Raw genomic sequence first — 27,677 nt, 5'->3', positions numbered from 1 at the left:
CAATGCCGGGTACACATTATCCAGCGGGACCCGAACAATTGATTGCTCTCATTGTATCTATCATATACAATTTTACACTTTAGTGACCCACCAAAATAATAAAAAATAAGAAAGTTATAGCCGAAGTTATATAAATGCCGCGATGACAAACAAGTTTCTGAATTATTTATAGGCACTTGTACCAGCAAATTCATTTAGATTTACACTTGTGTTTTGATACAAAAAGAAGTAAGAATAGCTTGTGAAATGTAGAAGTGAAAAACGAAAAGAAGTATAAAATCTTGGTAGTATAAAAATGTATTGTGGATCAGGAAATTGTAGATATGAAAAATCACAATATATTCTGTTTTTCTGGTTTGATAAAAATATAAAATGAAACGTATGCTGTAATAATTTTTTTTTCCGGTTTTATATCTGGTATTGTAAAACTAAGAATGTGACAAAATTGATACGCAAATTAACGATATTGTCATTTTCGGTTTGTTTCTGCGGGTTCCACTGGCATTAAACACGTAAGGGTCATTTGTGTAATGGAAGGGAGGTGAGGTTTGGGTTGGAGATTGTAATACAGGTTGTGGTATCGAATTAAACTAGTGCAAAATAAAATGATCAACTAGGGTGAGTAGTAAATGGGCATACCAATGGTGCAAAATGGAATGATCAAATAGCTTATTACTTTTTAGGTGAAATACTTTTGTTCCGAATGGTATCATGTTTTACATTTAGATACTGTTTTTACACCTCTGAAGATTGGAGACACTCCTTTACAATTTCCTTTATCCTTCTCTTCATTAGTTCATCTTTTACTCCAGCAAGCATGTCTCGGTAAAACATTTCCAACCTAATTAGCTTCCTATGATCTGCGGTCTCTAACATCTTCTCCCATTCTTTTCCCATGTCAAATGAACCTGAATTCTGCAATGAATCAGGGATATCTTGCTCATCAAAGGGCTTTCCAAAAACCGAACCATGCAGAATACTGGCATAATTTTTAATCACAGATAGCTTTGTTTTAAGCAGCTTCAGCTCATTCAATGCTGAGGATAGTTTCTCTTCTGCTTCATTTGTTGCTTCAGTCTCCTTTTCTCTAGCCTTACCTTGCTCACCATCGCTTTTTACTTCCTCTTCCTCAGAGTCATCCATCATTTGAGGCCATAGTACGAGCGTGGGAGTGTAACAATCTACTCCTTTACCATCTCCAAGAACTCCACTTCTTCCCCTACCCCAAGACCACATTCTATATCCCCCTTGCGCAATTATAACAGTATGTGCGGCCCCACATGCAAGTTTAACTGGATCTGGAAATTTAGGTTGATTTGGCTTCCATGACATAAGACGGGGAGACAGTGCATCACCAGAATCTGTTCCAGCTCGACTAGCATCAGGGCATAAGCCAAGACCCTTCTCCATTCCCCATGACCACACATCCCCATCTGAGGAAACTACGCTTGTATGAAACAAACCACAGTCAACACAAATAAGGGATACATTTTGTGGCAATTCTTTAACAGGTGTAGGAAATAATGTGCTTTGTGTTGTTCCATGCCCAAGCTGGCCATTATCTCCAAGGCCAAAGGTCCAGCATCTGCTGTCTAATGTGTCACTACTACTTTTCTTTATACGAGTTAGCAAAGCAGTGTGATAGGCACCACATGCCACCTCATAGGGTGATTCCTCATCAAATGTTTTAACAACTTCCGGATGCAGCCTGTTCTCTCTATCCCCCAAGCCCAATTGGCCACGGGTGTTATAACCCCAAGAGTAGCATACTAGATCTTCACCATTGTATGATTCGCCAGCACTAACCAGAGCTACGATATGCTCATTTCCACATGCAACCTTGACAACAGATCGACCCAGAAAATCCCGAACTGGAGTTGGAGTGAAACTGCTTACAAGTGCTAACTCACCTTCTTTACTTTGTTGTGGACAGTTTCCCCACATCCATAGGGTCCCACAGTTATCAATAGCCAGAGATATCATTCCTCCAGCTTTGATAGCACATATCTGTGAAAGTTAAACAGTGTGAAGTCACCTTGATTTCCACTTTAGATTAAGAAAATGAATGCAATTCGTGTTATACCTTAAGTAATGTTTTGGCTTCTGTTTCAGACACACTCGATGAAGAATTGACAGAGTGCAATTCAACAAACCTGTTCAGTAACCGGGGAACTAAACAATGGTCTCCAACCTCATATTCATTGTCATGTGATTTCTCTCCATTTGTACCAAGTTGACCATCCATACATTAGTCAAGGGTGTAGGTGCCAGTACAGAACATAAATTCAACAAACTGCTAAAGTAAAAACAAGCAATATATATTAACTGAGATGAACCAATGGATTCCAAGTAAGGATACAGAAATTGTAACCCCAAGACCAAACAGCTCCATCTTCTGCCAACACAGACTGAAGAATTAGATGGCGGAATACCTTCAAATTCAAATAAAAAGAACCAGCCTAAGTTACAATAGCTATGTTTCATATCTGTTTGACAAATCTAAATTCAAGCATACACTTATCACTCTCATGAAGGTTTAGCAACAAGGTTACTAATAATTGGGAAACTTTAGCTAGACTTACCATCAAGGGAAAAAGATTCAAATCTGGAAATCTGAGTTAGCAGACAACAGTTTATGATTTGACTTCTGCGTTCACATTTCAGCAAACAACAATGAAAATGAAATTATACTGCAGGAGGTTGGCCACCTGCTCATTATGGAGCATTTAAGATGAAAATTAATTTCTCCAAAAATAAGATGAACTGTTCCTCTTAATAACAATAAGCTGAGGAAGTAAGTTACTATATTCTGATAAATTTTTATTTGTTCTTGTCCAGGTGACCTAAGAATTCAGCAAAAGAGAAACAAGGTCTGATGTACTAAATTTTATTCTTGAACAAAAATCAATTTTGGAGTTTATTTAATCTATTTCTCACCAGCACGTTATACCACAATTTTTAATCAGAAGACAAATTTCAAAAAATGATAGATCTATTCAAGGAACAACACTTAAAGACACTCAAAAAACTGCACTCGAGTTTTCTTTCTCTAGATAGAACAAAACTTACATGCAGTTAGCTTGCAGTTTTGTTATCTTAATAAAATTGAAACTGTATCTTGATAATTTATATTGACCATTTATGCAAACATTTATTGTGCAAATTTAGAAGACGAGATTATATATCTCATTGGAGTACATGACTAATAGCATCCAAAGAAATGCAGCTAAGTTTTGTCCATGGGATATCTATATAAAAAGGGGGAAATTGAAAGGTGTGAAGTATTGGAAAGCACTGAAAGATGTGAACCTGCAAGAGCGAGACTATGATAAGCGCCAGCAGCAATTCCCACGATCTTGACAGTGTCTTGTGTTCCATTTGGATTTGCGTTTCCAAATTTGAGTTGTACTGGAAAAAGCTCATCCGTTTCTGAGCCACTCCCAATCCTTCCAAACATTCCCCTGCCCCAACTGTAGACACTGCCATCCCCTGCAAACCACAGCAACAATTCAACCCTCAGCTCAAGCTTCACACAAACAATGAAATTTGAAATTTCAATTTTCTTTCACAAAAAAAAAATGAATTGGGATACTCACCAGTAAGAACGAGATTGTGTGCTTCTCCGGCAGCCAAATCAACCACCTTACGCGATGGGTTGCCGGACTTCAGAGGTTTCCCGGCGTCTTCCATTGCTTCCGATGAGAACTCTCAAAGCCACAACACAAGGCTCTGTTTATCCCAAAGTACGTAAATACATAGCTCAATACGAGACACGAAAATATAAAAATAAAACACAAATGATATTTTACTCTCACAAATAAATCTAAAAGATGACAAGAAAAAAATATATTAGCGTTAACTTAAAATTTATAAGAAATATAATTATTTTTGTTTTAAATTAACTAATATTATACAAGATTGTAAATATTTTTATTATTAAATCAATCCATTTATATTATCTTTAAATATTTAAGAATGATTTAATATTTTAATTTATAATCTTTGAAAAACATCAATTTTAACTTCATATATTTAAAATACTAATTTATTGATTTTATATGATTTACATTTATTTTTCATTTATTCAAACAGGCGTATAATCTGCCAAATACTTGTTTAATATATAAAACTTTACATACTAGAAACTTGTCTCATATAATAAGTTAGACCAATTATCCTCTTAAATTTTAAAACTAAACTAATGAATCTAATGTTTAAAATAAAAAATTTACTAAAAAAACACATGAATGCAGTTTGAAAGAACCTTTCGTTCGTTTTTAAGTCAATAAATTTTATTTCATTTGATTTAATATAAAACTTGTGGAAACGTTATGTCTATTTATTTAGCTCTTATTTTTTTTAATTTTTAATCTTTTAAATAAATAATCTAAATGAAATAGGAATTGAATTTCTATAATACTTGTAAAAATAGTTCATCTATTACTATTATTATTTAAAATAGAAAAAAGTGTGTACATAAAAAAGCTAACTAAAAAAACAACTTCAAGTGTATTTTCTTTATTAATTTTATAGATTATAGATATGAATAAATAATTCTTTCATTAAATTTCAAATAAGTTTTTAAAATAAATATTTTTTGAAAATTAAAATATTACTAAATACATTTTAATTTATATTTGAGATTTATCTGGAAAAGGACCGTTACTCTTAAGCCATTTCATTTAAAAAGAACAAAAGGTACATGTCATAACGTTCTATATCTTTATTTTTAATAATATGAAAGGATGGAATTAAGTTAACATTTACAATTTAGTTTCATTTAATTTAAGGTTTGGTGCAATCAACGAAAAATAATTTTAAACAAACAAATATTGCAAAAATATTCTATTTTCAATAAATTCCAAAATAAAGTTTAAACAAGTATATTTACGCAATGCATTAAACAAGGCCATTTCAAAATAATCTGTATTCTTAAAATTTAGCAAGTCCCTCGAAATGAGTTCTATTTATTCAAAAAAATGAAAATTTTCAATTTTCTCAAAATCAACATTATAAGTAATGATTAATTTTTTGAATCAGTATGTTTTCTGTCTTTCATCTTTCTCCTGGTAAAAAACCTCCGTGGTGTCCAACTATGTCTTTTTTCCATTTTGAAAAGAACCAAACTGCAAAGTATGTTTAGTGAAAACAAAAGGAAGGAAACTGTTGCTGCAGAGGATAAAAGAAGTATGAACTACAGAAACAATACACAAGTATTCTGACTAATCATAGTTTCAACATAAACAGTTTCAGTTAATTGTGATTATGATTCTTTAACCACACATCAAACATTATATTATATGTACATGAAACTCAGCCAGTGCAGAGCCCCCCAGCAGGTTCTCCGATGTCATCTTCACTAACATACGCAGAAAGGTTCAGATATTGATCCTGCTCCGCCGTATCCCTCCACCTTGCTCTACAAATCACACAACTAGCCGATCTTCTTCCCCTTGTTCTCTTCCACCTCATCAAGCACTCTTCATGAACAGGGTTACGACATGTCCCACATGCAACCAGCTTTTGCTCCTTCTCCATTTCTTCAAGGCAAACCGGGCACGTCGCACCCTCCTCCGTCTCTATCTTTGGCCTCCTTGACCCTCCACCGAAGAACAGTTGGTGGAACCTCTGCCGGAGGGTGCCGCCCGCCACTGCCTCCGGCAACGTGGGCTTGCCGAGGAGACGTTGGAGCTGGCAGGGACGAAGGGTCCTCCTCCTTAGACAGACATCATCAAGGGACACGCCCAGAACTCGAATGAAAACAAAGAGAATGTGCTTGCATGGGGTTGTACGATCAGGGCAGGTGCAGGAGGGGGTGGAGGAGAGGGTGACCGTGTAGACGTTACCGGTGGCACCGAATATGAAGAAGGTGGAGCCGGCACGGTGGAGGAGGCGGAGACGGTGGCGGAGGGCACGGACTATTCGGTCGGAGATGGGTTGGCTGGGTTTGAACCTAGGCGGGTGGTGGTGGTGGTGGTTGTTATTATGGTTAGGATGAGAGTTTGAATTGGAGGCATGGGATTCCATTGTTGAAAAGGAAAGAGGGAAATTAAGGTTGTTGGTTAGGATAAGGAGAATATGTTGTTGGTGGAGGGTTATGTAGAAGAGGTGTGGCTGGGATTCGTTGTGTAGTTTTGGGGGACACGTGAAGGAATAAGAATGGATGATGGGGCAGGGAATTTTGTAATGTGTACAATTCCAAACCTTTACTTGCCAACTTCCCTTTTCTCCCTACAATGGTGGTAAACCATGCAGCACGCTTTAGCAATTCACCCCAAAACCTGCAACTCATACGTACAATGCACACTTTCTTCTTTACTTCATCATCATAAGATTAACTAACACCTATGAAATTTCTACCATACTATCTTGACTTCCTATGAGGAGTTCTTATGCAGTTTGTTTAAAGTATAAGAACAGATCCAGATACTTGTCAAGTTATTACAAATGCTTACACTCTAGTGAATCTGCTCTTCGAATTGATTGGATATAGTGACAAAGTGGGACCAGAGTCTCTTCTACTCGCTTGTTTTTCAGTCAGGAATTTTTCTCTTCTGTGAAAAGAAAAATTAAATATAAAGTCCACAACAAAAAGAAAGAACAAAATATTTTCTAAAATAAATCTAACGTTGTTGGAAGTTTTCTAATAAGGAACACATTGGAATTGCGCAACTCTGTAATTCTTATGCAGGTTCTGTTACGATAAATTATATTTTTTCCTTTATGTATACTACAAAAGCAATTTTTTACAGACGTAATAATATGTAAGAAAAGCATCAAATCAATTAAAAATGGGATATTACTCACGAATTATATACAAAAATAATTTTATATGTATAAGAGACATAGGTACATTCACATTCAGCATAAATAATACTACATATTAAATAATCCATAAATAAGGTTATGAAATAATTCGTTGATAGTGGTCGTGAACATTTCCCACGATTAGAAGACGTGTGAGTAATGAATGTGTTTATATAAAGAAATATCAATTGTATGTAACAAATGCATGAATTATTGACAAAATAAATTTGTGTGCAAGAAATTTAAGGAATATTACCAACAAATAAATCCGTGAGAAAATCTATCTATAATACATTCTTTAATTAGAAAAGTATATTTTTGTTTGGTATCCAAATTTGTTTATATTCTTGTATTGGCACTAAAATTTTACTACCACAACTATTTCAAGTTGGTGCACGTGACATTATTTAATGAAGTTCTAAGAACACATAATTTGACTAAAGTTCTAATAACACAATCCAGAATCTAGTTATAACAACGATCCAAATCAAGAGCTAACAACATATAATCAAAAATCCCGAATGAAGCTCTAAGAAAATAAATCTAAATCAAGTTTAAAAAAACATAATCTAAATCAAGTGTTAACATAATCTAGAAGTTCAAAATTAAAACTAAATGCCTAATTATTAGAGTAGTCATGTGCATGTTGGTATTGGTTTTGGTGGTTTTGTTGTAGATCTTCTTGATTAAGGTTGTTGTTTTTAAAATATGGTATGTGCATTGTAGAAACAATTTTGACAATAGAGTAATGAAATTATGTTGAAATTGAGAGAGACAGAGTGTCTTCGTAACCGAGTCTTATTTTGGAAGTGAACTCAAGTGGCGACTCTTTATTTCCACTCATTGACCGTTCCCAATCCAAGTGGTGTGAGTTCTTGCATTGTTGAGTTTATCGAGAAAGAGGTTCACCAGGAGAGACAAACTCATATACAAGAGGTTAGTGATCAATTTGTGGATGAATGATTCAGGATGACACATGTAAGTCTAGTATTTTTTGTTATTTCTTTTATTATAACGTGTATTGTATGTATGAGAATTTGAGAGGGATTTTGTCAAGTTAGATCAAAGGGCGCATCCTATGCTAGACAATCTGAATCATCTTCCACAGAGCCTGTAGAGGAAGAGAGAATAAGGGCTGACAGTTGGATTTTTGTTCTAGGTGGAAAGGAAAAAGATTGGTTCTACAGGTTGTAGAGCTCGCCTGTACTTTGAAAAGTGGAAAAAAAAACTCACGTATCAAGAAAATTCAAGTTTTTGTCTAGCTAAATCAGTGGGTTCATAATTATAGGGGGAAAATGAGAGGTTAAGTTGTCAATTACAATCACTTGTAAGTGTTGTCCTTCCTTTCCTTCCACCTAATGCACAAACCATATTTCAACAACAATGTTACGCCTAACAATGCGTTTAAGCATATTACACTAACCAGGCTTATAAAATATTGTAACACACGACAAAATACATGTATATGTTTTCTAAAACACATAACAGATTTAAGGACAACCTTACTCTACATTGACATAAATAGTAGTAAAGTGTAAACTTATTCAAAAGCTAATAAAGAATCCTTTTTCAACCATGATACTTTTAAGTTTTCAAGAAGATAAAAATTGCACATTATGATGTATATATCAAATATCAAGAATAGGGATAAAGAATAGTTTTAACATAAGTAATAGAGGCAAAGATTTTCAATATGAAGGTTGAAACCTTGCTGTCTAACAATAGGAGGACTCAGGGCCCAAGTTGTCGACTATGCAGAACATGGACCATATAACAGAACTTAAACAAAGAGTTGCCATGTTGCAAAATCGCAAATCCAAAATCAGCTGCTACTGATATTCAGATAAAGCTAAAAGGGTAAACGAATCTTAGGTGCGAGTCAAAACAGTAGGATGACATCTAATTTGTGACTGTAGATGGACAATTTTGACTTTGCTCGAACCTTTGAAATGCTATTCTAAAAGACTCAAAGATAATAAGATCACTTGCACACAGTTCACTGACTCAGACATTGTGTTCTAACCTTAAACACAAATAGATATGATTACACATCTAAAAAGGATCCAGCAGACCCAGAATCAAGGACATCATGACCCTTTGTTCCCCCAGTCCCCAACTCTAACAACATTATTTTGACATAGCAATGCTTCAACTTTGCTACCAAAAATTCCAACAATGCACGGTTTGAAAGGAGTTAAGGGAGATGAAGCAGACTGGTGAGGTTTTCTTTTACCTTATCAGTTAACTTTCACACTTCTATTTGAGGTTCCAGAAAAGCTACTCTTTGCCTTAAATATAGTAGTAAATAAGCGACAAATAACATCCCCAATGAATATTGAAAAACAAAGCAACAGAATGAGAACAACAAGTAACATCCAAGAAAATAAGCAACAGGAAATCATTTGACCTGGCGAAACTAGTTGAGGAAAGGAAAACATGAGCATTATCAGAAACCAAAATGGTAAAGAATAATAGCATTGTTAGCAAACAAACAAGGGGATTGTACAAACATGAGATTGAGCCAACACATATTATGTTAACACATTTAAACTGTTAAAAATAAAAAATTTTGATAAGTCGTACTTCTGATTCAATAGCTCATGTCTATAATTTTTAGAACGTGAATTAAAATTTATACGTGTTTGTGTTCGTTATTAGCACCTTTATAACCTTTTGCGTATTTTGTCATAGAAGATGGACGTGAAACCTAACTGTAAATTTGCAACAACATAATTATCTACAATAACCACGAACAAAATACGAAACTGAAGTAGTTGGGTACTAGGGTGAACCTGACAAATAATTCTCGCTGACCACAAATAACATACGAAGTTAGAGCTGCGCAATTTGGTCACAGTGAGATTGGTTTTGTGCATATTAATAAAATGCAAAAAAGAAAAAGAAGAAGATAAAGCGTGAAGAAATGGGAAATGAAGATAACATTCCTCAATTTGTACATAAGGATTAGGGTTACAGCCTCTGTTAATTTCAAACTCGCTTTAATATACTTTTAAAAGAAAAATAGTTAATATGACATATTAAGTGTTGATACATGATTTTTAATTTCTTTTTTATAAATATTATACTGATTTTTTATTAAAAAAATACTTTTTTAATATATTACATTATTGTATATTTGTATGTAATATATTAAAAATTAATTTTAATATACATATTAAAAATTTTATATTTATTTAAAAAATATATAATATATTAAAAAATTATATTAATATAAATATTTATATAATATTTATATAAATAATAAATTTGACCATAATTAAAAAAACACCAAATTTATTATTGACATAAATTGTTAGTTAAATTATTCTTATTAAAAAATATAAATTAATAATATATTGGTTTTAATTACTTATTTTTTAAAAAATATTTATATTTAATTAGTTTTAATCTTAAAAACATATAAACTAATAAAATATAAATTAATAATATATAATGATGTAATATAAATTTAAGATATTTGATATTTACGTTAACCTCTGATATAGTATTGTGATAGTATTATGTTACACTTCACAAATCATTTCATGTGTCACAGTAAAAACCTCTTCTATAACAACAAAAAAATTTATAAAAAAATAAAAAACATGTATTAATCAATTAATAATTTTCTAAAAAAATACCTAAAATACTTCTTCCAAAATTAACAAGCTATTGATTTTTTTTAAAACGAATTAATTTAACACACCTTAGACAAAAATGGAGACAGTAATTAAGCCAAAGAAAAATTTAAAGGTTAAAAAACAAAAAAAATATACACGGAAGCATAACCATTAAACCTTTTTTTTCTTCCTTAACGCGGCATGTCTCTACTCTACACTGGCCAAAGCAGCCACCAGTAAATCTTCATCTTCTCAAAATTCGCTTACCCTTTTGAGCTAAGGGTAAGATAATAGCACTTTTCAGTTTCAAACATTCAAAATTTACCCATTCATGTTCCTTCTTCCTTCACTGCAAAAACTCAATGTTCTCTTCGATCCTAAATTCTAATCAACCTCGGGATAAGGTTAGTTCATGTCTTTCACTTCCCTTATCTGTCTTCTTTTATGTTTTTTGTCCCAACAACTGAACAAGACAGGTATTGCACTCTTTCACTATATCCTCATAGTTTATTCAGGGAAATTCATTTGTTAACGCGTATTTGATATGTAAAATGTTTCACCATCCTTTTGAACAACCATGCACCTCTCCCCCAGGAAAGGGGTGGTCCAAAATTCCAATCTTTGAGTTACTTCTTTTTACCCCTTATATATTGGGAACCATGTCAATTATATTTTGAGTTTTGATACGCTGAGTACCTTGAATATGTTATTTGTTTGCCTGAGTGTTGTTTGTATAGCAACAACAGAAACAAAAGGAAGAATGGTTCGCGGGGAGTTTCAAGGCAGAGAACTTCATTCCAGGTCTTGTTATAGGTTTCATTTTTGGGTTGTTGTTAGATTTAACAAAGCCCAGTAGAAATCACTTGTCCAAGAAACAATTGTCATCTACCAAGCTTCAAGAGCAACTCTCAGTCTCCAGCAATGGTGACCGAGAACTTAAAATGGTTTGTCATTTCATCACATTTGCCACTCTCTCGTATCATTAGAGTTTTACCTGCATATGGTTTCCTTCATCACATTTGCCACTATCTGTACATCATGTAAGCAAGTCATTCATGTGTGCATGATTAAAATTGTTCCCTTACTATCCATCTGCTTTTTCTCAGTTAGGAGGAAAGTTTGCCGAATGAACTTGTTTAATCATTGATTATTATATGTGAACAGTTTTCTCTGTAGAATCACTGAACAAAACCCAGGAACAAGTTTATAATTCTTTTACTTTTTTAGAAGTACATAATCTGAAGCAGCAGTGTATACAAAGTTTTTTGTATCCATGAATGTAATTACTCAATAATTAGATTAATTGAACTCCTCTTCTGTTTCAAACAAATTTAAGGGCAGGTAAATAGATGTTATATGCATTCCTTTTAATTGTTAGAAACATCTACCATTTTATGTACAAAAACCACTTCTGATTTTAAAAAGTGCACTGTTTTCTGTCAGGTTCTGGTCGTTCGACAAGACTTGAAGATGAAATCTGGAAAGATTGCATCTCAATGTGCTCGTAAGATATCAAACTATTGTTAACTTTTGAAGTGTTGTTTATCTCAAATTTGTCAAAAGTCTCTTTTCACCATTACAAATTTCCTTATCACTTCCTTTTGCATCCTTTATGTTTCTTAGTTTATGCCTTTACAATTACATTTTGTTGCAGATGCTGCAACTGGCATGTATGCTGAGTTAATGCAAAGGTACTTTTGTTCTGAGAAGTGTCCATTTCAAAGCATTGGGCCATCTTCTAGATATCTAATTAGTGGTCCTTGTGAGTCCTGGGAATTCACCTACCAACATCTCCTTCATGAAGAAACAAGACCACATCTAGGTTCACATAATGTTTAAAAGATTGTGCCATGTTGTTCAACCTTCAGGACAATTTTTGTAGGCGCATGATGGCCAATATGGTTGTGACTTCACATAGTCCAGTGCTGGGATGACATTGTTGTCAGTTTTTTTAGATGCATACTGTAAAGTTGGTTATACTCAAGGAGATAATTTCCATTACCTTAAAGCAAATGAAAATAGGAACTTGACATGTTTAGTTTTAAAACATTTCATATTGAACATGAAAATGATGATTATTTCATACCTGTGATTTTGCTATACTTCGTAGCGATATTATTATACCTTAAAACTTAAGTTCATTCAGGCTACATATTCTTTGATATAATAGCTTCTACCAGCAAGTTTATTGCTGTAATAAACTCCAGCACCTTGTACTTTTGCAGTGATAGGTCTCTTCTGAGACAATGGGAACAGTGTGGCCAGCCCAAAATTGTTGTGACTTGCAGGAATCAACAAGAGATGTAAGCATGTGATTTTAATCTGGATACTGTAAATTCACTTGTTCAGTAGAACAAGACCTACAATGCATTGATGACTTCTCTTTGGATCAGGAATAAACTGAAGGACGCAGCTGAGAGCATTGGCCTTCCTACATTTGTTGTTGCTGACGCAGGAAGAACACAGGTAATGCCTCATATTTGGCTAGAAATAAAGTATAGCATCACCTTATAAATCTAGCATAGAGTTGATACTTAGTGACGAACTCTCCTTGTGTAATTGTTAATAATAACAAAGTAATGCAATAGGTTGATTGTGGAAGGGTTTGCTTTTATCTTCTAACATCCTCACATTGTGGCTTTTGATAGTATCATTGCTAACGCTTTTATATGTTCAGGTTTCGGCAGGATCAAAAACTGTTCTTGCTGTTGGACCTGGTAAGCTTCCTGTTGCTTGTATGTCATGTAAGACCAAAAACACGTGCAAGAAAATCCAAATGCTTCTGCAGTTAATTGAAAAATTGAATGTCAGTCTTGGATTTGATGCTGATGTTTTTCAAAGTTGCTACCTTTTTTCTTTGTTGACAGCTTTTGTAATGTGCTGCATTTTTTGTCAGGACCAAAATCATCTGTGGATGCGGTGACTGGTAGATTGCCACTGCTTTGACAGCATTCCAGAAGCATGTCCTAATATGATAAATACCTAAGCTTGTTGCCACTTGGTCTTGTGTTCTAACGCATTATCTAACACCGCCATTAGTTGCCTAATTAGTCATCGTCACAGTGGCTTAAGAACATGGCAATGGTATGCTTGTGTTCAATAGGTGTAGTTGCATGAATTTCATCACCCTGTCTACCATGATGAACAAAAACTATTTATTTGTTATTATATAGAATTGTTGAAGGACAAAAGTTGTTTTTTTCTTTTACAAATAAATCATTTACTATATCAAAAGCATAAAATATATTTGATGCTTATTATGTAATTTGACAGAAAGTTAAATTAAGCTTTGAAGTTGAGGTCATCTGTTAGGCGTGGATTAGATTATCTTTTCTTAGAATACAGTCATAACATCATAAGTTTAATAACATTTGGTAGGTAAGGTCAACTACATGCACCATGTTGAGGATGATTAAAAATCTAATCTTTGTTTAGATGAACTTTTTTACTGTAGCTTGAGGGTTTGAAGTTGCTGAATAGTGTCTTAATCCTATAAACTGGTTTGGGGTGTTTGGCGCTATTGTATTAATTTTGAGAAGGCTATTGCTTCCTGTATCTCCACAATTACTAACTGTACCCGTACAATAACATAAAAAACTAAAATATTTTTCACAACTACTTTCATCGCTGCTGTTGTAGAAGAAAATAGGAAAAACAGTACAGAGGAGGAAAAGAGAGAATGAAAAAAAAGATAATTTTGGAAAGTTCTTTTCAAATAGTATGTTTTGAAATTTTTTTCTATAAGCCTTTTCAGAAAATTCGTTTTGGAAAGTATTATATGTAACAGTGGGGAAATAACAATGATAGAAGATTGACAAAATGTAATAAGACTGGTTTATTACAAAAACAAGGTTTGGCTCAGATTGCACTTCCTATGAGTTCCAGTGAGATCATAAGGAATCAATCCAATCACAAGAAGCTTTAGCAAAATAGAAATGGAAGGGAAAACACCAGTACAATATCACAGCAATGAAAACAAAATTACAGAGAGAGAAGAATAATTTTCTAATTCATTGCCTACCTCTCTCTTACCCACCCTCTGCTATATAAGTAATTCCCTTTCCACAGATACCTTCTCAAACGTGCATTTGGGTGCCTCACACGTTTCTCCTTTCCTGCCACGTCAGCTCTTTGAGGTGGTGACACCTGTCCTTGGATGTTAACAATTTTCTCACGTTTTCTATCCTCGACATTTTGTTCTTGACTCCGTTCTCCCTGCATTTTGCTCTTTATTTTTGTAGTGTGACCCTCCTCATCATTTGCGCTTGATACAATGCTCTCTCCTTTAAAACTAACCTTGTCCTCAAGGTTAAACGATGGATAACCTTTCAACTATGTCTTCCTTGTCTTCCCAAGTTGCTTCATGTTCCCCTAATCCTTCCCACTGGACCAGGATTTGAGGAATTGTGGTCGTACCTCTCATAATTTCCCGCTGCCTGTGTACTCTGAAGGCTGTTAGAATGGGACCTTCTATAGCAGTCATAAGCGGCAATGGAACATAAACAACATCATTATTAGTTCCCTTAGATAGTTTCAGCTGAGAAACATGAAAAATTGGATGTATCTTAGCATGAGGAGGCAAAAGAAGTTTGTAAGCAACCGTGCCAATTTTCTGCATAATCAGAAAAGGTCCAAAATATCGCAGACCTAACTTTTGATTCTTGCGTAAAGCAACCGAGTGTTGCCTATAGGGTTGCAACTTAACCAACACCGAATCACCAACCTCAAATACTTTGTGAACTCTCTTTTGATATGCATATTTCTTCATCCTTTCTTGAGCCTTGAGCAAATTCAACTTTAATTGAGCCAAAACAACATCTCTTTGTTGCAACATGTCTTGGATTGAAGGAGGATCTATTGATGAGTATTGGTACTTAAGAAGTGTAGGTGGATCTCAGCCATAAACTATCCTGAAAGGTGTCATTTGAGTACTGTGATGATACGAGGTATTGTACTAATATTCAGCCCAAGGTAGAAATTTGAGCCAAGCTTTGGGAGTTTCATAAGTAAAGCATCTCAAGTACATTTCTAAGCATTTGTTAACCACCTCAGATTGTCCATCCGATTGAGGGTGATAAGAAGTGCTAAGGTTCAATTTTGTTCCACTTAGTTTAAGGAGATGTTAGTGAAGACCTTGTCCCTATCAGACACAATTGAATTTGGAAATCCATGCAATTTTACCACTATGAAGAGAAACACTTCTGCCACCTTTTTGCTGTTGAAATCAGACTTGAGTGGTGCAAAATGAGCATACTTGGATAATCTATCAACAATGACAAAAATTATCGTAAATCCCTCAGATGGTGGTAACCCAACTATGAAGTCCATGGTGATGTCTTCCCAAATTTGATGAGAAATTGGTAATGGCTGCAACAGTCCCGGAGGTAAAGTTGTTGATGTTTTTTCTTGTTGACAAACCATGCACTGTTGGACAAAGGCAGTGATATCCTTATGCATATTCTTCCAAAAGAACTAAGCTAAAACCCTTGCCATCGTCCTCGCAATCCCATAGTGACCGCCAAAAGGAGAGGAATGGTATTCACTAAGAATGTGGTCTTTGATTGCTTGCTCACTTGGAACTACAATTCGGTCTTTCCAATATAATACGCCACCCAGCCAAGAATAATGAGAATGAACCAGCTTCCCTTGAGAGCAATCAGTAATAATGGGTTACAGCTCTGGATCTAAAGGTAAAGCAGCTTTTATCTTTGGAATTAGATCATTATGGACCTGAGAACAAGCCATGAAGAATGATCTTGAAAGTGCATTAGCAGCTAAATTTTCCTTCCCGGGCTTGTATTCAATAGTGAAGTTATAGCCCAAAAATTTGTGCAACCATGTCTGCTGCTCCGGAGTCTACAATGATTGGTCCATGAGGGCCTTCAAACACTTTTGATCAGTGCAAATTATGAACTTGTGCCCCCAACAGATAATGCCTAAACTTAGCAATGGCTTCTGTTATAACATAAAATTCACGTGTATAAGCTGAATTCTTGGCTAATCTGGTATATAGTTTCTTTGAAAAGAAAGCAATAGGGTGTCTGTCGTGGCTCAGGACTGCACCAATTCCTGATCCCGATGTCGGTCTCAAGCACAAACGACTTAGAAAATTCTGGTAAGGAAAGCACTGGTGTAGTGGTAATGACGTTTTTCAATGACAGAAAAGCATTAGATGCTTCATTTGACCATTTAAAGATGTCCTTCTTTAATAAATTTGTTAAAGGATTGACAATTGTTGCATATCCTCTAATAAACCGTCTATAATAGCTTGTGAGACCTAAGAACCCGCAGAGGTGTTTGATAGTTTTTGGCACAAGCCATTGCAACACAGCTTGAATCTTGTTATCTTCCATTTGCACTCCACGATTAGAAACAATATGTCCCAAATAATCTATTTGTTCCAGCCAAAATGAACCTTTTGGCATATAACTTATGATCTTCAAGAATCTGCAAGACCTGTTGTAGATGATGTAAGTGAGCTAACCATGATGGACTATAGACTAGGATATCATCAAAGAACACCAAAACTGACTTTCTCAGTAACCCTTGGAATATGTCATTCATTAAGTTTTGAAATGTTGCAGGAGCGTTTGTTTACCCGAATGGCATCACTAACCACTCATAATGGCCTTGATGAGTTCTATAGGCTGTTTTGTATCTGTCTTCTTCATTCACCAAGATTTGATGATAACCAGCCCTCAAATCCAGCTTCGAAAAATACTTAGCGCCAAATAGTTCATCCAAAAGCTCTTCTACGGTGGGAATCGGAAAACTATCCTTAATTGTGATGGCATTCAAAGCTCTATAATCCGTGCAAAATCTCCATGTCCCATCTTTTTTTTTGACCAAAATTATTGGAGAAGAAAAAGGACTTGAACTTGGAACAATTATCTCTTCATCAAGCATCTCTTTCACCATGATCTCTATTTGTTGTTTTTGACTGTGTGGGTATTTATAGGGTCTGACTTTCACTGCAGCACTACCCTGGAGTAAGGGAATTTTATGATCCTGAGATCTTGGAGTAGGCAATCCCACGGGTTTGGCAAAAATTCCTCTATAAGTATGTAGTAAGAGTGTTATCTCTGGATGCATATCCTGCAGAATGTTGGCCCACTGGTCTTGGGTCGTAAAATTAGAACATAGTTGCAGAGTGAATATTTCAGCAATACTCTACGTGTGGCTCAATCTCTTCAACTGATTGAATTGTGCTACACCAATAGACTTTTGTTTTTCCCCAACTAACGTCACCAAATTTTTATCTTTGTAAAATTTAATGGTCAATGATCTATAATCAGCAATGTGTGGCCCTAAAGTAGCTAGCCATGCTACCCCCAAAACCAAATCAGCACCAGAAACTAAGAGTAAATAGACAGGGAGGCTGATAATTTGGCCCTGCACCTGTACTTGTAGCTCTGAAATCTTGCCCTCAGTCGATAAGGTGTTTCCATTATCAACTAACACTTGAAGACCTGAAGCAGGTTCCACTGGTAACTTAAGAAATTTGGCCAGATTAGGTTGCAAGAAATTATCACTGCAGCCACTGTCGAGTAGTATCTGAACATCCTTCCCTGCAATTGTTCCAGTAAACCGCATTGTACCTGTGCCCGTTGATCCTTTTAATGCATTAAAGGATAAATGATGTGCCAATTCTTCTTCCAAGTTAACCACATCCTCCGTAATTTCCTGTTCTTTCGTCTCATCCTCTTCTAGCTGCATAATTAAGTATTGTCGATTTGGGCACCTATGCGTGGCAAAGAACTTTTCATCACAAGTGAAACATAAGTCTCTCTCTCTTCGAGATTGCATTTCAGTAGGGGACATCTTCTTTATGGTACTGTTTCTAAAAGATGCAGCAATAGGTTTGGTGTTTGGTGTAGCCAAAATGGGTTGTTGCACAGGGTTAGTGAATGATTGCTGGGAATTAGTGGTATGATTCTGTCTATGGTAACTCACATACCGAGGTTTGGTTTTGACACTATATTTTTCTTCAAATAAGCGGGCTAATGCAATGGCCTTTAAAATAGAACTAGGGGCTTGGGCAATGACCTCACATTTAATGTCAAGTTTAAGACCACTTACAAAACAGTACAATAGAGCTTCTGCGCTGACGCCATAAATACGATTAGCAAGGCTAGTAAATTCAACATAATAATCGTTTACGGAGCCTATTTGTGTGAGTTTAAAAAGTGTTGCTCTAGGTGAATCAAACGGAGAAGGACCAAACTCAAGTTCGAGTGACCTGACCAATGTATTCCATGAAATAATTGGACTGGTTCGTTGCATCATTTGATACCATGGTACTACATTCTTCTCAAAGTGGACTGCTGCAATCACAATGCGTTGCTCATCAGGAGTATTATAATACTCGAAGAACTGCTCCGCACGGAAAATCCATTGAAGGACCTCAAATCCGTCGAATTTAGGGAAATCCAGCTTCACGTTCCTCACTTGTAAAGGATATGTGAAACCCTGTGAGTTCCGTCCCCCACCTTGAAGATTAGCTTTAAAATCTGCTAATTCATTTCTCAACTCTATCATCTCACGTGCGTGGTCACGATCGCATTTCTCTAGGATTTCGAGAATATGCGAAAGCTCCGGTGAAGGTGTATTTGCAGCCATGGTGGAGGTGATGAAAGCACCAATGTAACAGTGAGGAAATAACAGTGATAGAAGACTGACAAAACGTAATAAGACTGGTTTATTACGAAAACAAGGTCTGGCTTAGATTGCACTTCCTATGAGCTCCAATGAGATCATAAGGAATCAATCCAATCACAAGAAGCTTCAGCAAAACAGAAATGGAAGAGAAAACACAAGTATAGTATCACAACAATGAAAACGAAATTACAGAGAGAGAGAAGAATAATTTTCCAATTCATTGCCTACCTCTCTCTTACCCACCCTTTGCTATATAAGTAATTCCCTTTCCACATATACCCTCTCAAACGTGCATTTAAGTGCCTCACACATTTCTCCTTTCCTGCCATGTCAGCTCTTTGAGGTGGTGACACCTATCCTTGGATGTTAACAACTTTCTCGCGTCTTTTATCCTCGACATTTTCTTCTTGACTCTGTTCTCCCTGCATTTTGCCCTTTATTTTTGTAGTGCGACCCTCCTCATCATTTACGCTTGTTACATTATACTTTGGAAAGTTCGTTTTAGAAATTTTATTTCAAAAAATTTGTTTTACACTGCATTTAATTTGTTCTGGAAATTTTATTTTGAAAATCTTATTTCCGAAAGTTTGTTCTAGAAAATTTGTAGCATATGTAATCTGAAAATCATTTTTATGAAAGTTAAAATGGTTATTTTAAAAAATAGGAGGGGTGTGTGAAGAAATTATGGAGCGTGCAGAAAGTAAAAGCCTTTTTTGAAATTAAAGTGATAATTTTCATATTGCTTAAGGACTAAAACCAGTAATTTCACAATGAGTGTTTCATCCTACACCTCCAAGATCTCATCCTGCACCTCCAAAAATTCCACTTTTAACCTTCTGACATTTCATCATTATCCTACACATTTAACTTTATAGAAAATTTTATTTTTAATTTTAGTAAATATATTTTTATTTTCTTCTTTTTCTTGTTAAAAAGACTCTATATCACCTTAATAATAACTAAATTTAAAATTCAAATATTATTTAATATAATTTTATATTTTAATAATTATTAAAATATGATTTATGTTATAATAATAATTATATTAAAAATATAAAAATAAAATAATTAAAAATAAAAATAATAACAAAAAGTAAATTATATTAAATAAAATATTTAATATATTTAAATATATTAAATTATATTAAAATATTAAATTAAATTAAATAATTATTAAAATTTAAATAATAAACAAAATTTTAAAACAGTTATTTAACAAATAAAATTATATTAAATAAAATATTTAAATATACTAAATTATATTAAAATATTAAATTAAATTAAATAATTATTAAAATTTATATATAAAATAAAATTTTAAAAACTCTTTATCGGATATGGATATCCGATTTATAACTTATCGGATACCTATATCTGATTAACAAATTTTTCAAAATTTTGTTTTTTAAAAATTTTAATAATTATTAAATTTAATTTAATATTTTAATATAATTTAATATATTTAAATATATTAAATATGATTTTAAATATTGTTTTTACTTTTATTTTTATTCTTATTTTAGTTATTATATTATAATTTTTATTTAAGTTTAATATTTATTAAATTTTAAATAAAAAGCAAAGTATTAACATATTTTATAGATTTTAATATATAAATAAACGTTTTAAAATTTTCATTTTTATTTAAAACTTAATAATTATTTAATTTATTTTAATATTTTATTATAATTTAATATATTTGAATATATTAAATCAAATTTATTTTTATTATTATTTATTATTGTTATTATTTTATTTTTATGTTTTTAATATAACTATTATTATAATATAAATTATATTTTAATAATTATTAAAGTACAAAATTATTTTGAATAATATTTAAATTTTAAAATAAATTAAATTAAATTATTATTAAGGTAGTGAAGATTATTTTTAATAAAAAAGAAAAGAAAATGGAAAAATATTTATTAAAGTTAAAAATAAAGTTTTGAAAAAGTTGGAGGTGCAGGATGATGATGAGATGTCAGAAGGTTAAAAGTGGAATTTTTGGAGGTGCAGGATGAGATCTTGGAGGTGTAGGATGAAACACTCTTTCACAATTTGGAGGCTAAAAAAATTATAAGAACCAACATCAAAACTCATTAATGTTATGATGACTAAAAGCATTATTTAAGTCTTAAGATTATTAGGACAAATGGGTAATTAACATTGAAATTAAAAAAAAAACATCTAATGTTTATTGGATACAAAAATGAAAGGAGAGAAATTCTCAGTCCTTTAATGTTCGCTTTTTTTCCTAAAATTGTGAGTCAACAAATATTTTGTAAAATAAGTTGCTGAATGCTAACAAACATGATATTGTAGAATTCATTTTGATTTAAATTTAGCTCAAAATAGAATAATTTACAATTAGAAGTTCTATGGAGAAGCATATAAACTTATAATAAGCATACTTTTGATATTTCAGTGCACTCATTTCTTTACTATTGTGTGATCCAAAATTTGTTGAACTTAAACTTAGCCCCATACAAATTTATTAAATAAATCAAAGTATAAGAAATAAAAGTAATAATCAGGTCAAAGATCCTGTTAATATTGTGGTAGCTAAACTTTAAATCACCTTAAGTTAAATTAACTTTCTTTTTGGTGAAAAAGTTAAATTAACCCAGGATATACATCTTAACAGGTTAATCAGATTAAACTTGACATTGACAATCATAAAGAAAACTAAAGAAGTAATCTTTTATTGTTTGGTTAACAAGTCATAAAAAAATAAATAAAAGTAATTATATGGATTACTATATTATTAGTACTTGGTTAATTTTACTAATATTATTTACTAAAATATCTTTGTGTATATATAATTTTTCTTTTTCTAATTTCCAAAATTCAAATTTAAATATTTCTTTTTCAATGGAACAAATTCACTTTAATAGTATATGAAAATATTAGATTTTATTTTAATTTTTATTAAAAAAAACTCCTTAGTTTACATTTTTACGTTTAATAAAAAATGTAATTGTACTTACACGTTAAAATACTATAAGCATACAATTTTTAAATTTTGGAATCTGACTTAAATAATTTTCTTATTAAAAGAGAAAACTATAACAACGAGTTTAGAGATCAATAGGTTTTTTAAATAAAAAATAATTATTTGTGTTACTTATAGTTAAAACGAACAAATAAGACCTCTTATCTCAACTATTTAACTCAAAGGCAAGTTATTTATTTATTTATTTTTCATTTCTCCCTTACAAGTTACCTCAATTTATTCCCCTTTTCATTAAAATGCAAAAGAAAGGAAAAAAGGAAAAAAAATGAAAAAAAGAAAAGGAGTAGAACAAGAACAAGAAAAATAATAGTGAAAAAGGACAAAACCCTCAGCAAAACCCTTTCTTGAACTGTGACAGGTAAAAGCCCTAACTCTGGAATTTGGTGGGTGGCTGCAATGGCTTCTCGTTATAGATCTGTTTCGCAACCAGCATTGTCCTTTATCAAATCCACCATCACCAAACCAGCTTCCAAGCCCACACCCTCAGCTTTTCTCCTCAAAACTCGTTCTCCGGTTACGACCAGGCAAGACTGTTTCCCCTATGAAGTGATCCCTTTTCTTCGACCCAATTGGATTTTATGTTTATTCTGCGCTTCTTCTTCTTTTTTTTTTTGGTTCAGGTGGGTGGGTGGGGAGCTCGGTTGCCTGCAGTCGCTGCTTCCGCTGCACTCGGCGGTGTCGTCGGCGCGCCTCACTTCTTGTCTAGGCATCGATTCGAGTAGGTCGAGGTCGTTGTCCCAGGGTATGCTCTGCAGTGCCAACCCCGGAGTTTGATTTCTCCAATTCTTTTTACCGCTTTCTTCTCTGTAAGCTTCATTGTTACTTCCCCTCTTTTCTTAATGCCATCTACCCAATCAAACTAAGGCATACTGAGTTTTTCTCAAACTAACCGCATTATCATTTCTTCGAGTTCCAAATCCCTATCTATTATGCATCGTAGAGTCTCAGTGTTTGTTTCATTTTGTTCATGATTAGGCAACTTGCTGTGTCTATATTTTAGCAAAACAAGAGGACGTTGCTATCAGGTTATTTTTAACCTATACAAGATTGCAGTTTTGCTTTGCGAGTGGCCTGTGAGCTAATGTTAATCATATGTCGTCGTAAACAACTGATAATCTGAGGGGAATAAAAAACTAAAAAATACTGACGTACTCTTGTGTCAGAGGCTCCTCGCATATCCATTGTCCTATATAAGATTGTAGCTTTGCTTAGGGAGCGGCCTCAAAACTACTGTGTCCACATTCATATTGAAGAATTGATAGGAAAGTAAATAAAGTGAATTTTAGTGGCATTAAAACAGTAGGAGCAATGAAATTTATATTTGCTGGAGAATATCATCACTTTACATTGTGATAGTTTATTCTATGTCCATTGTTCGTAATATTTTTGTGATTTTCTTTTATTATTTTCTCACTGATTCACACTGTGTAGTAGTTGGCTTGCGTTGTACCACTAAGACTGTCTTTGAATTGGAGTTTATAAACTTGATTTTTAATGAACATTCTTTTCTAAAATTGATTTTGGTTAAAATGGGGAATTGGGTGGATGGATTCATGTGTGAGTTTGAGTGAACTCACAAAAGAGTTTTTGAAGTGAAGTGATTTATGTTTGGCTATTTTTATTCTAAAAGCTGGTTAGTAGTAAAACTCTAAATTTTTTTATCCAATACAAAAGCTTTCTAAAGTTACCTCAACTCAATTAATGTTGGCCCCGTAATCAACAACTTGAAGTTAGACTAAACATATGAACATTTATCTAAAATTACACCAGTTGTTATTGCAACATGATTTTGGATGGTTCAATGTGAATCCGAATGCGCACTATATTTGGAAACATTTATTTGGCAAATGACTTTTTTATGATGAATGTTGTCTGGATAGTGTTGATAAGAAGTTACTTTGAGATCTATATTTTCTATAAAGGATATTATTTTTGTTTGATATTATTGAAACAGTAAGATAATATCAAGTTAATAGGAATTTTTTTTATCAATACACCGAAGCCAGATTTTACTCAATGCAAAAGCAGCCAAAATGTTGCTTCCAGGTTGAGGGGCTCAAAAGACTCAAGAAGTTTGTGTTCTGAATTTGTCAAATGATCTTTGGACCTTTTAATGCAAAACATATCCTACAACCTGAGCTATAGCCTCTCCAACACAAAAACAAACACTCCATGAGTTGTTTGTGCTTGTTGACTGTCACTTTCGAAGCTCACGCATATGAACCTGGAAATCCTTGATTTATCCATTGCAAAGTGCACACATGCTCACCACCAAGTTGCCATTCCAAATCCCCTCATTGTTGCCCTTGAATCTGAGGAAGAACCGATTACTTAGGTTGTATAATTAAGGATATGATCTGTACCTAAATGATATCAAAGTACGTACCAAGCTCTGAGCTTTGATTCATATTATTGCATTTAATTTTTCCTCTTGGGTAGAACTTCTGTACATAGAAACTCATCGTAGTGAATATCACCCTTGCGAAGGAAGACACTGAAAATTCTATAGTGGGGCTGCTACATTATTGAATTTTATGAACTAAAAAAAATATATTATACGTGTTAGTTTATAAATGTTTAAATTTTAAAACCCAAATCAGAAAATTAAAACATGGTAAAATAGAAGAAGACACTGTAGAGAAAGATGAATCCTGAATGACCTGTTTCAGAATGTAGAATATACTACAACAAAAGGGTGATCAAATTAAAGAGAATAAAGGGACACGACAGTAACTGAGGGCTGAGAGAACATACGACAGACTGGAACAGAAGGCCACTTGGATCATGGTGTGGCCAGAGAACACTTCCGGTTTTACTGAAATTCTGATTTCCAAAGGATAAGAGGGGAGATTGCAACTCTCACGTTATTTAGTACATGTTAGTTAACTAACGGTCTTAGTTAGTTAATTGTTAGATTCAGTTAGTTTCTTGTAATTAAGGGATTGGACAAAACGGAGTAAGGCATGCTGTTGGTTATAAATGGGACGGAGGATCCAGAGAAGGGTATCCTTTCATTTGAGAAGGGTTAGGGCCTTTGGACACTGAGAAGTGCAGACCGCCAAGTCTCTGTGAGCGTGATCATACTATATTCAGTGGACTTTTTCTCATTTTCTCTATAATTCTGATCCCGTTTGTCACAGACAATCATACTTTTCCTAAGCGTTGTCTGAATAAACAACTTAGGTGACATCAATGTTATGCTTGTTATTCATTGGTTTCATCCATGTGATAAATAGCATTTGGAAACCCATTTAAAAAGTAAGAAATGATATTTGGAATGTAGAAGCTAAAACTATTAAGTTCTCAGTAAATGTGTAAAACCACATCTGGGATGTGAACAAAATAATTCATCTATAATTCTCCTTTTCAATTTCCATGTAAAAAACCAAAGGATGCAATGGCTTCCTGCTGCTACCTTGTACGTTTATTTACCTTCAAGCTTCAGCCTTTTTACATATTCACAGCCATTTTTTCACGAACTGCGTCGCTTTGAGGTTTTGCTCTGGTACTGTGTGTGTTAAACGTCACTTGCTTTGCTTAGTTATTATTCTATTGTGTAGATGAGACTTCCTGTTGTAAGCCTGTGCTTATGTAATTTTTATCCTTTTCAAATTTTCTCAGAAATGGGTCTCAGCACCCCGCGATAAGATTGTCTTGAAGACAAATTGATGGGCAGATCAGAGAACATTATTTACTTTGCTGGGATGTTCTACCTGTTAACTGTTTTCAAGTTTTCTAGACACTTCACTATAACAAGTATATTGGGAGAATCCTTTGATCATTCCAGTCCAAATTGTTTTACAGATCAACCTATGTGAACCTCAGTTGGTGAATAAAAAACAAAAAATTGGTGATTCACCTGGTCATCATTTCTGCTCATGCATGTTCCTGAACTTGTTAGCAATAGCATTAGAATCAGTGCATTTACTTGCGTCATCTATAATAAGTGTAGTTTGGGCGCTGATTAATTCAGATAGGGTATGTGAGAACCGACGTTTGAGCAGTGGGAGGAAATTATGTTGAGTATAGTTTTTTGGGGACATGATGTGCAGGTAAATAAAGTGAAGTGTAGACAAACAATGACATGTCTCCATCTTCTCTGAAAACAGCCTTGACGAAAGAGACTATGTCTCCGTCATAACCATACATGACCATGTGAGACCCTCTCTCTCCTTCGTACCACGTAGCCTCTACTACTTTTTTTATCCAAAGTGCCTAATAATACACGCAACTGTTGTCATTTTGCCTTCCTATGTTCTCTTTTGAAGACTTTTAATATAATCATTACAGAGGAGCGCTTAAGGGTAGAGTTGGGTTTATATCTAGTTTGAACATAATTAATCTTTTTTAAAGATACTTGTTATCTCAGCTTTAAATTTGAGTCTAATGAATAAGAAAAACAAGTTGAAAAATGTTTTTGTTAACATTTTGGTTTATTTCCAACAAGTTCTACTACGGCTAAATGTGTAGCAAATTCTTATTAACAGATACTTAATGAACAAATGTTGAATCTTTTTTTAACTACAGACACTGTAAGCAAGCATATTAAATGCTCCTAAACTACACAAAACATAGTTTTTTATCCTCCTAACGTGTCTTTTGATATTGTTTATTTAATGCATTAGATATTTGTTGAAGCAATATGGAGGGTGCTGTTATGAAAGCGAGTAAAGAATAAACTATTGACGAACATGGCAAATACTACCCCATGCTCATGCAGTTGAACAGTGATATATTTTAAAGGAAAACCTGCAAATTTAAATGCCACTATGCATATGGCATGGCATGTAGCTAGCCATGATCTTAATATTCTAACTAGTAAATATGAAGGGTTGTTTTGTCCACTTCATGTGTGGAATTGGAATGGCTTCAAGCAACTTCTTGTTTCTGCACGAAGCTTGGTCAAAGATGTATATGGCTTAGCTTTGGAGACATCAATATCTAACCTTACTTTTTTTTATTTGCAAAATATGGCCTTCTCCTTTATTTATATTATCACATATTTAAGAACGCTCATTTTTTGTCTTTTCAATCTTGCTAATCATGTATCAGATCACACCTCTGTCAATATGCTTAATTTGGTTTATACCATATTTAATATTTTATTTATCCGACCTTTTGGATCAAAAACTGTTCAAATCGTAGGTTAAAATCGAGCCACTCGATATTTGAATGAAAAAAAATAACTTTTGAATTATGTATAATCAAGTCTCTATTTTTTTTTCTCTAATTTTTTCTGTTTCCATAATTTGAGAAAATGATATATGATGTGTTATAAGTGAAGCATGTTGGTATTTTTTACATTATGAATGTGAGAGAAGTTATAAAGAGTAGGAAGATAAACCCTAGTTTCATTGGTTTGGGCTTATTGTGTGGGAGGTGAGGTCCAGGCACATTGACCCGTTAGGATTAAAACAGATACCTCAACAGTAACAAACATACACACAAATTTTAATAGAATAATGATTATTTAACACACATCAAATTTTTATATTTATTTGATACTATCTTTACTTACTTTTTACTTTCTTCTTTCTTAAAAAAAATACAAAAATTTACACTTTTATGACCATTTT

General features: G+C 33.5%; 5 protein-coding genes across 14 annotated transcripts; 2 read left to right on the top strand and 3 right to left on the bottom strand.

Moving 5' to 3' along the window:
- Window positions 1-642: 642 nt before the first annotated feature.
- Window positions 643-3,757, bottom strand: LOC124823506 (Regulator of chromosome condensation (RCC1) family protein). The gene is made up of 5 exons (XM_047295712.2): window positions 3,597-3,757; window positions 3,310-3,489; window positions 2,360-2,395; window positions 2,084-2,241; window positions 643-2,007 (listed from the first exon to the last, which is right to left on the bottom strand). The coding sequence occupies exons 1-5, from the start codon at window positions 3,688-3,690 to the stop codon at window positions 736-738; spliced, it is 1,740 nt and encodes a 579-aa protein (XP_047151668.1). The 5' UTR covers window positions 3,691-3,757; the 3' UTR covers window positions 643-735.
- A 1,413-nt stretch (window positions 3,758-5,170) lies between these two features.
- On the bottom strand, window positions 5,171-9,698 carry LOC124823503 (SWIM zinc finger family protein / mitogen-activated protein kinase kinase kinase (MAPKKK)-like protein). Of its 2 annotated transcripts, XM_088107011.1 has the most exons (2): window positions 9,600-9,698; window positions 5,171-6,231 (listed from the first exon to the last, which is right to left on the bottom strand). In XM_088107011.1, the coding sequence occupies exons 1-2, from the start codon at window positions 9,681-9,683 to the stop codon at window positions 5,314-5,316; spliced, it is 1,002 nt and encodes a 333-aa protein (XP_087963137.1). In that variant the 5' UTR covers window positions 9,684-9,698; the 3' UTR covers window positions 5,171-5,313. The 2 variants fall into 2 exon arrangements, with proteins under 2 accessions (XP_087963137.1, XP_047151664.1); XM_047295708.2 differs by lacking the exon at window positions 9,600-9,698 and having other exon boundaries at window positions 5,171-6,577.
- Window positions 9,699-10,610: 912 nt separating this feature from the next.
- On the top strand, window positions 10,611-13,731 carry LOC124823508 (Peptidyl-tRNA hydrolase II (PTH2) family protein). Of its 5 annotated transcripts, none has more exons than XM_088107007.1 (8): window positions 10,613-10,831; window positions 11,174-11,371; window positions 11,871-11,931; window positions 12,082-12,118; window positions 12,653-12,730; window positions 12,821-12,893; window positions 13,105-13,233; window positions 13,324-13,731. In XM_088107007.1, the coding sequence occupies exons 1-8, from the start codon at window positions 10,790-10,792 to the stop codon at window positions 13,348-13,350; spliced, it is 645 nt and encodes a 214-aa protein (XP_087963133.1). In that variant the 5' UTR covers window positions 10,613-10,789; the 3' UTR covers window positions 13,351-13,731. The 5 variants fall into 5 exon arrangements, with proteins under 5 accessions (XP_087963136.1, XP_087963133.1, XP_087963132.1 ...); XM_088107006.1 differs by having other exon boundaries at window positions 10,615-10,831; window positions 11,165-11,371; XM_088107009.1 differs by having other exon boundaries at window positions 10,618-10,831; window positions 13,105-13,144.
- Window positions 13,732-14,736: 1,005 nt separating this feature from the next.
- Window positions 14,737-18,233, bottom strand: LOC148204093 (uncharacterized). Its single transcript, XM_088107848.1, has 2 exons — window positions 17,701-18,233; window positions 14,737-15,217 (listed from the first exon to the last, which is right to left on the bottom strand). The coding sequence occupies exons 1-2, from the start codon at window positions 18,231-18,233 to the stop codon at window positions 14,737-14,739; spliced, it is 1,014 nt and encodes a 337-aa protein (XP_087963974.1).
- A 4,170-nt stretch (window positions 18,234-22,403) lies between these two features.
- On the top strand, window positions 22,404-27,117 carry LOC124823510 (protein NONRESPONDING TO OXYLIPINS 2, mitochondrial). 5 transcript variants are annotated; one of them, XM_088107003.1, is made up of 3 exons: window positions 22,404-22,625; window positions 22,722-22,843; window positions 24,771-25,695. In XM_088107003.1, exons 1-3 carry the CDS (start codon window positions 22,498-22,500, stop codon window positions 24,836-24,838), a joined length of 318 nt encoding a protein of 105 aa, XP_087963129.1. In that variant the 5' UTR covers window positions 22,404-22,497; the 3' UTR covers window positions 24,839-25,695. The 5 variants fall into 5 exon arrangements, with proteins under 5 accessions (XP_087963129.1, XP_087963131.1, XP_087963130.1 ...); XM_088107005.1 differs by lacking the exon at window positions 24,771-25,695 and adding an exon at window positions 26,727-27,117 and having other exon boundaries at window positions 22,408-22,625; XM_088107004.1 differs by lacking the exon at window positions 24,771-25,695 and adding an exon at window positions 26,727-27,117 and having other exon boundaries at window positions 22,414-22,625; window positions 22,722-22,907.
- The last annotated feature ends 560 nt before the right edge of the window (window positions 27,118-27,677 follow it).

Source organism: Vigna umbellata, chromosome 2 (genome assembly GCF_029865625.1).
Source record: "Vigna umbellata cultivar VRB3 chromosome 2, Vumbellata_1.0, whole genome shotgun sequence".
Taxonomy (NCBI): Eukaryota; Viridiplantae; Streptophyta; class Magnoliopsida; order Fabales; family Fabaceae; genus Vigna; species Vigna umbellata.
The sequence above is the reverse complement of the archived record's forward strand: the minus strand, read 5'-3'. Positions and strand labels throughout refer to the sequence as shown.

Excerpts from the sequence above, each read along its gene's own strand:
- LOC148204093 (XM_088107848.1), bottom strand. The coding sequence starts at position 18,233 with ATGCAATCTCGAAGAGAGAGAGACTTATGTTTCACTTGTGATGAAAAG. Across the intron at positions 15,218-17,700 it reads GATTATAGATCATTGACCAT|TTTGCTCAAGGCTCAAGAAA; the intron begins TAAATTTTACAA and ends ATTAAAGTTGAA.
- LOC124823506 (XM_047295712.2), bottom strand. The coding sequence starts at position 3,690 with ATGGAAGACGCCGGGAAACCTCTGAAGTCCGGCAACCCATCGCGTAAG. Across the intron at positions 3,490-3,596 it reads ACACAATCTCGTTCTTACTG|GGGATGGCAGTGTCTACAGT; the intron begins GTGAGTATCCCA and ends TGTGGTTTGCAG. Across the intron at positions 2,396-3,309 it reads TCATAGTCTCGCTCTTGCAG|AAGATGGAGCTGTTTGGTCT; the intron begins GTTCACATCTTT and ends CTGTGTTGGCAG.
- LOC124823510 (XM_088107003.1), top strand. The coding sequence starts at position 22,498 with ATGGCTTCTCGTTATAGATCTGTTTCGCAACCAGCATTGTCCTTTATC. Across the intron at positions 22,626-22,721 it reads CGTTCTCCGGTTACGACCAG|GTGGGTGGGTGGGGAGCTCG; the intron begins GCAAGACTGTTT and ends TTTTTGGTTCAG. Across the intron at positions 22,844-24,770 it reads GTCGAGGTCGTTGTCCCAGG|AATGTAGAATATACTACAAC; the intron begins GTATGCTCTGCA and ends GACCTGTTTCAG.
- LOC124823503 (XM_088107011.1), bottom strand. The coding sequence starts at position 9,683 with ATGCACAAAACCAATCTCACTGTGACCAAATTGCGCAGCTCTAACTTC. Across the intron at positions 6,232-9,599 it reads CAGCGAGAATTATTTGTCAG|GGAGAAAAGGGAAGTTGGCA; the intron begins GTTCACCCTAGT and ends CCACCATTGTAG.
- LOC124823508 (XM_088107006.1), top strand. The coding sequence starts at position 10,790 with ATGTTCTCTTCGATCCTAAATTCTAATCAACCTCGGGATAAG. Across the intron at positions 11,372-11,870 it reads GTGACCGAGAACTTAAAATG|GTTCTGGTCGTTCGACAAGA; the intron begins GTTTGTCATTTC and ends GTTTTCTGTCAG. Across the intron at positions 11,932-12,081 it reads GATTGCATCTCAATGTGCTC|ATGCTGCAACTGGCATGTAT; the intron begins GTAAGATATCAA and ends ATTTTGTTGCAG.